This window comes from Phyllobates terribilis, unplaced genomic scaffold, assembly GCF_046119375.1.
Source record: "Phyllobates terribilis strain yellow unplaced genomic scaffold, ASM4611937v1 Scaffold_8__6_contigs__length_399053987, whole genome shotgun sequence".
Lineage (NCBI taxonomy): Eukaryota > Metazoa > Chordata > Amphibia > Anura > Dendrobatidae > Phyllobates > Phyllobates terribilis.
The window spans coordinates 169787675-169794821 of NW_027362768.1; the positions used below are offsets into that span (position 1 = coordinate 169787675).

The window sequence follows — 7147 nt, forward strand, 5'->3', positions numbered from 1 at the left end:
ATATTTGCAGGGTCCCTAAATGACCCTAATGGGGCCACAGTGAGGTGGACGGGGGGGGGGTAGAAAAAAATTATATAGGCAGCGGTGGTGGATGAAGGGTTAACCCCCCTCTCAAAGTTCTCTAAAGTTATTCCAGATGGTGTTGAAACCTCTTCCACTGTAGCAAGACAGGAATAAGAAACTTTTCTGTAAATATTATTAACTGGGCGGCTTAAATTACTCCAATCTGGTGTCCGGCATTGGTGAAATATTTGGGATTTTCCTACCACCTTCCAGTTTATGATACCATCTAAGACCATGGAAAAAGAAGGATGAAGAAAGTCTTCTTGTAAATCCTACCACTACATTTCTTATGGAAAGCCCTGAAGTGTTTGCACCTGTCAATCATTCATTAAGAAAACGTTGGCTCTGCAGCTGCAGATACGTGGTGTTCCTCGAAGAGGTAAGGAGACCAAGGTGAGGTCTTCATTGACTGTGCACAGCCGTACCAGTCAACGTAACCTTCAGTTCACCTCTCCCAAGTCCAGATGGTGGGATCTGCCCTCAATTTCATCCATGTTAATGCATCATAATCTGTCGGGGAATATTAGCGCTGAGTGGAAGCCTTGCTTCTTATCTAGGTTGTCTTCTAAAAAGTACTATCAACCACTACTCTCATCAAGTCAAGGCAGATATCTATACTTCACATTTTTAGGAAAAGCCAAGACATATTTGCTCTTGTCAATCACTCATTATGAAGACAGACGCTGCAGATATGTGGTGTTCCTCAAAAGAAACCTTCTTGATAGTTCTGGAGGGGTCAAACAACCCAAGCGCTTATGTCTACTGACTGTACACAGCCGTACCAGTCTACGTAACCTCCAGTTCCCCTCACAATGACCAGATGGTGGGTTCTGCCTACAGTTTCCAGTCATTTGTGTTCAAGGTAATGCATATCAGGCTGACGGGGAATGTTGGTGTTGAGTGGAAGCCCTGGGAAGTATCTGAGATGCCTTCAAGCAACGTCCTAGCAACCTCTAACCTCATCAAGACAATAAGAGTATCGCCTACTAATGAAACCCATCACTGGGTTGGACTATATTCTTATGAATGTGGATTTACCATGGCTTATATGTTAATGGAGAAGGTCAACAACATCCATGGTGATCCATGATGAAACTCCACCATGGGTGATACTACAAGGCTACCAATGCAATTTGTCATGGTAATGAGGCTACTGTTTTGATTCGTGCAGGTTCTTTATGATGCAGAATAGTCATTATTGTAGCTATTGTCAAGGCGTTCCAGTGTGACAGGGCATCAGAAGAAACCGAGTATAATGATAATAATTAGGGGGCAGCAGCAATTATCCATGCAGGACAAATTGACTATTTTCCACGGTTTACTGTAAACGTTGCACACACTGAATGGTAATTTTTACTCCATATCTCTGCACCATGTCCTGGAGCAGTCAGGGGCATGATGCACAAAAAAAAAAAAAAAACGGCAGACAAGATAAATGACTCCCCCTGGGTCAGTCTGAGGAATTTTGCAATAAGGAGGATCAGAAGCCACTAATGAAATGTTTGCCACCCCCTGACAAAGTAAACATCTAGTTGACAGTCAATGCCTGTGCTTCTAGATTTATGGACTTAGATATGTAACTCAAGATACAGTATATTGTGATAAGGTATGAACCAGAAACCTGTAGGATCTCTCTTCAGTTTTCAGCTAGTCAACAAATGGTTCCCCACCCCAAGTCCCCATAGAAGTAAATGGATGTCCTTAATTGAACGAGGGTTAAGTACTAATCCGGTCAAAAGCAACCTCTATGTTGAGTTTGTATGTTCTTCACATGTTCACTTGGGTTCCTTTCCACACTACAAAACATGTTTGGGTTAACTGGCTTCCTAGGTAATGGGAAAGAAGATGGTGGATGTGTTACCTCTTGGGTAAAGAACATGGTGGATGTGTTACCTCTTGGGTAAAGAACATGGTGGATGTGTTACCTCTTGGGTAAAGAACATGGTGGATGTGTTGCCTCTTGGGTAAAGAACATGGTAAATGTGTTGCCTCTTGGGTAAAGACCATGGTGGATGTGTTACCTCTTGGGTAAAGAACATGGTGGAGGTGTTGCCTCTTGGGTAAAGAACATGGTAAATGTGTTGCCTCTTGGGTAAAGAACATGGTGGATGCGTTGCGTCTTGGGTAAAGAACATGGTGGATGTGTTGCCTCTTGGGTAAAGAAAGATTGATATCAAGCCAAACTCAAACAAGGCTAAATTGCATCTGTTCTTCCACATTGCACATCTCTTCCTTAATCCCATCGTTTAAAGCTTTTACTTAATCAATACCTCCCAGATACCAAGATCGTCAACATCTTCTTCCAGATCCCAATTACCAGTCAGCCTTAGTATTGCTTGGGAGGCGTCTGCACAGTGTCACACGATAGCTGTTCCTTGTAAAAAGCATTAAGACATCGAATTTCATAGCTGCCAGCATTAAAGTGAATCCTGTGACACTAAAGTGTCCTCCCAGGAGTATAGTAACCAACACTCAAATGTAAGTTTTACCATGGATCCCAGAGGAGAATCTCAAAGCACAAACCCCTCCATCCACCGTAAATATAGAAAACCGAGAGTATAAAATACTAAGTAACTAAAATCAAAGCACAAAACCACAACATAAAACGGATCTGGCAATAATCTGAGGATTATGGTGGGAGATTAGCTGGGGCAGTTTGGGATTAGCTCCTATATTTGGAACATTTACAGTGCAAACTCCAAGTCTTATCTCCTCTCATGATACTCTTATCTGCAATCGGTGCCTGTAATCTGCCAGGACAGGGCACTGATGCTAGGATTTACTCTCAGCCAGCCTATGAAGTCAATGGTAGATCCAAGAGTACGGATGCAAGACTCAGTCCTGATGTCTCTGTTTCCTAGCAGGGCTCCTCAAAGGCAAAAGTTTTGCAATCTGCACCAATATTTGTAACACAAGCCTTCCTAATCATTCACACATCTTACACCAGCAATGACAGAGAGAAAATGAGATCTCAACTATACTGGATGGACACAAGCCAACATAGACTGTATATCAAGGGGGAAGGCGCTTACTAAGTTTAAAGGACCTAATGCTATCCAATCTCCAAGCATTCTCAGTTACATGGGACACAATGCAAACCAGATGTCAATTATATAATGATTTATGGATTCAGAAAAGCTTTAGAGACCCTTTAAGTCAACTCTAAACATCTACCATTGACCGGCAACTTACTATATTGTTGACATGCAGCTTAGCTGTAGAGTCAAGTCACTGCAATATGTGCAAGCCATGACCTTAGGAGGCAAGTCACTGTAATATGTGCAAGCCATGACCTTAGGAGGCAAGTCACTGCAATATGTGCAAGCCATGACCTTAGGAGGCAAGTCACTGCAATATGTGCAAGCCATGACCTTAGGAGACAAGTCACTGCAATATGTGCAAGCCATGACCTTAGGAGACAAGTCATCGCAATATGTGCAAGCCATGACCTTAGGAGACAAGTCCCTGCAATATGTGCAAGCCATTACCTTAGGAGGTAAGTCACTGCAATATGTGCAAGCCATGACCCTAGGAGACAAGTCACTGCAATATGTGCAAGCCATGACCTTAGGAGGCAAGTCATCGCAATATGTGCAAGCCATGACCCTAGGAGACAAGTCACTGCAATATGTGCAAGCCATGACCTTAGGAGGCAAGTCATCGTAATATGTGCACGCCATGACCTTAGGAGACAAGTCCCTGCGGCTGCGCTTATGGTCAGGGTGAGTGGGACATCAGTCACTACTGAGGATGCTCTTAAAGGAACGGCATATGGCGATAGTTGACTCCGGAGCATTGATAATATAATGATCATATATCTGCTGTAGTTTGTGACTGTGGACCCGGCGCCTCTCCTTACTCCTAGTTATCAAGTTACAGCCTACAGTAAGCTGCAGAATTTACACTGGAAGGAGGGGAGGGGGCATCTAATTGTGGTTTTGGAAAATCATTTCAGTGCTGTTCAGCTGAGTGGAGGAGAAGTCATAGATCAGTGATTGCAGAATGCAATGTGGAGAATTCAGAGCAAAGAAGAAAGGCAAAGAGGGGTTTTCTTTGAAGATATTGAAAGGATTTCTCTAAAATCTGATAAGACTGATCCAGTACTGCCAGGACAGCTCTCCCATTCCTCCAGAGAGCCAGGCGATGCCATAACAGCTCCTACTATCATACAGGCACCAGCTGCGCACTCACATGCTTTACACTAGGGGATATCATGTACCTCTCCCATATACAACCTATAGGGGCTACAGCCGCATTCTCCAGGACCACACAGTAGTGTGTACAACTTCATCTGTACGGTTTATATACCAAAAGCTACAATCTAAACACACACTCCTATAATGAGTACCATATACTGCTCTGCAGCCCTGGTCATGGCATGCAGGGAGTTGCAATTCTGGTATAGTGCAAAACCATCTGCTCACACCATATCCATTTATTGAGCCCTGCACTTTTATTGCAACTTTCAAAATAGAAAACGTGACTAGTAGGATCTGGATTTACTTGGGTGCTTTCCATCTATTAATGACACACTTTCCTTTTTTTTTGTTGATGTGAACATTTACGCCACAAGCGAAAATCAACACTACACATCCACCAGGCACCAGTAATATGAAGTTTTCAGAAGTGTAGCAGACAGGATACAATGTTACACATCACTTTTTCCTAACAAAATATTTCCTGAAAATGTGAAGTGGAATGAAAATAAAGTGTGTATAAAGTTAAACAAGAGGCAGAAGGGATCTGAGGGGCTCCAGACTGCTCTATAAACTGTGGACTGATCTGTAAATAGGGAAGTATAATGCAAACACAACAAAATGCAAAAATATAAGAAAATGCAAGCATAAAATAATGCACAAAATGGAATAAAATGCAAACACAGAATATGCGAAAAATGTAAATAAAATGCAAACCTAAAATAATGCACAAAATATAATAAAATGCAAGCATAAAATAATGAAAAAATGTGAGAAAATGCAAACCTAAAATAATGCACAAAATATAATAAAATGCAAGCATAAAGTAATGCAAAAATATGAGAAAGTGCAAATCTAAAATAATGCAAAAATATGAGAAAATGCAAACCTAAAATAATGCACAAAATATAATAAAATGTAAACACTAAATAATGCAAAAAAATAATACAATACAATCAAAATCATACAAATTATAAAAAAGAAATGCACAAAATAATGCAGAATGTAAAGTAACTTGTTACAATACTTAAAATTAGCACCTAACACTATCCCAATGTCAGAGGAGTAAATGCCAGACAGAAGTGAACCCCATAGGCTACAGTCCCTGGAAGCCACAGGGGACACATAGTGACAGCCCTGCAGCTTTGACCTGAGCACCAAGGGTTTAAAGGGAAACTTAAGACTGGACTTACCGACTATAAGGCAGAATAGATCCAGGAGGATGAGGAGAATCTTCTTGCAGTTGCCGGTGCCATTATTGTTGTTCAGAGTGGTGCTGCCCCCATTCCTGCTCTCTGGCACCATTGCCTTGTCATACTTGTAGTTCTGCATGCTGGTGGAGCAACTGTTGACAATTTTCTTTAGATCCAGGCTGCCCAGCTTTGCACTCAGTCACTGACAGCACAGGGAGCTGCTGACTTTGTCCTCTGTTGACAATCCCAGGGAGCAAAGTCCGTCCAGATCAGATTCCCAGTTTGCGCATGAAGAAAAAAGTTAGGAAAAGTTTTTGGAAAGTGAATGTAGGGGGTAAAATCCAAGGCTCCAGTGAGTGCAGGGGGCTGGGATCACTCCGCACACAGCTACAAGCCTCCTGCACAAAGGCTGAGGGAGTTTTGCTGGTAAAGAAGCTGCGGCTCTGCTGCTGCTCTGTCCTGTCCTCTTGCACTTTTATTCCAGAGCTCTGTTTCCAGCCCCCTGAAAGTTACTGCCTGCTCTCGGCTCTTATGGGATTTGAGTTGTTCAGCCCCTTCCTGCAACTTCACTACAAAATAATTAAGAGCAGTGCACATTCATTTTCCAACAGAGGAGAAAAATCCAAGCAAAACCCCAGCAGAATGAGGAGGGGCCCCTAGTGGTCACTGCAGAACTTACTATTTACTTAATAACTTACAAAACTTTTTATCTTCTCCCCCTCAGTGTAAACTCTGAGACTCCTCCTGGAAATGACAAAACTTTACCTGCACATCCTATAGGTACAGGTGAAGCCCTGGGGAGGAGTGTGGGGCTGAATGCAAATCCCTGGTGTTTTTTTTTTTCTCCTTCTGGGTTCATTCACATGATACCATGCATGTATAAACCTGTGAGAAGAAGCGAGCTGGCATGTGAATAGGCTGGGCCATTAACACTTTGTGTGCCATACTAGTGCACAGCTTGCTTCTACAGCTGTGTAGTGGAAATACAAGTTCTAGACTGAATAAAAGTGGCAGGGATTGCTGGGATTTGTAGTTCTTCAGTAGGTCACTCTGCTTAGCTGTTACACTGGTGTCTTCCTGCTAAATTCTGTAGACACAAAAGGGTAGAGGTAATGGGTTGTTGTAATTCAGTATCCCAGAGCCTGCAAAGAAAGAGAGATACTCTGTTGTCTGGGCATGCTGGTACTTGTAGTGTGACTAAATGTGGCTGGCAGCAATGTACTGTGTATTTTGCAGTCACTTGTTTCTCAGGGAGAAGAGTCATAAAATACACAGGTATAGAAAGCACCTCCTGTTTATAATGGGTAAAGACACTCCCATGGCCTTGAGTAATCTGCTGTTTTATACTCATTAACTACAGTATTACTATACATCATCTTTACAGCCTTCTGTACATTGTGTTTACCTAAGTCACCTACATGAGCAAGAGCACTGCCTCCCCGGTAATTGTGCCTGACCCCCAGAACAACAATAGGATGGCTCTGACTGTAACCCAGGATCAGTACAGGAGAGGTACTGCAACACAATCATTCCTCCAGCAGAACAGTGAGTGCTGCTCTGGAGTATGATACACAATGTAACTCTGGATCAGTACAGGATCAGTAATGTAATGTATGTACACAGTGACTGCACCAGCTGAATAGTGAGTGCAGCTCTGGAGTATAATACAGGATGTAACTCAGGATCAGTAATGTA

General features: G+C 42.5%; 1 protein-coding gene across 2 annotated transcripts in view; it reads right to left on the reverse strand.

The window, feature by feature from the left end:
- PLPP3 (phospholipid phosphatase 3) overlaps positions 1-6153 on the reverse strand; it is a 54071-nt gene extending 47918 nt beyond the window's left edge. The window contains exon 1 of one of the 2 annotated variants that reach the window (XM_073643701.1): positions 5453-6153. In XM_073643701.1, coding sequence (XP_073499802.1) covers positions 5453-5591 — 139 coding nt within the window. In that variant the 5' untranslated portion in view covers positions 5592-6153. The remainder of the gene's footprint in view (positions 1-5452) is intronic. The other variant, XM_073643700.1, reaches the window with a different exon arrangement.
- Between the last annotated feature and the right edge of the window lie 994 nt (positions 6154-7147).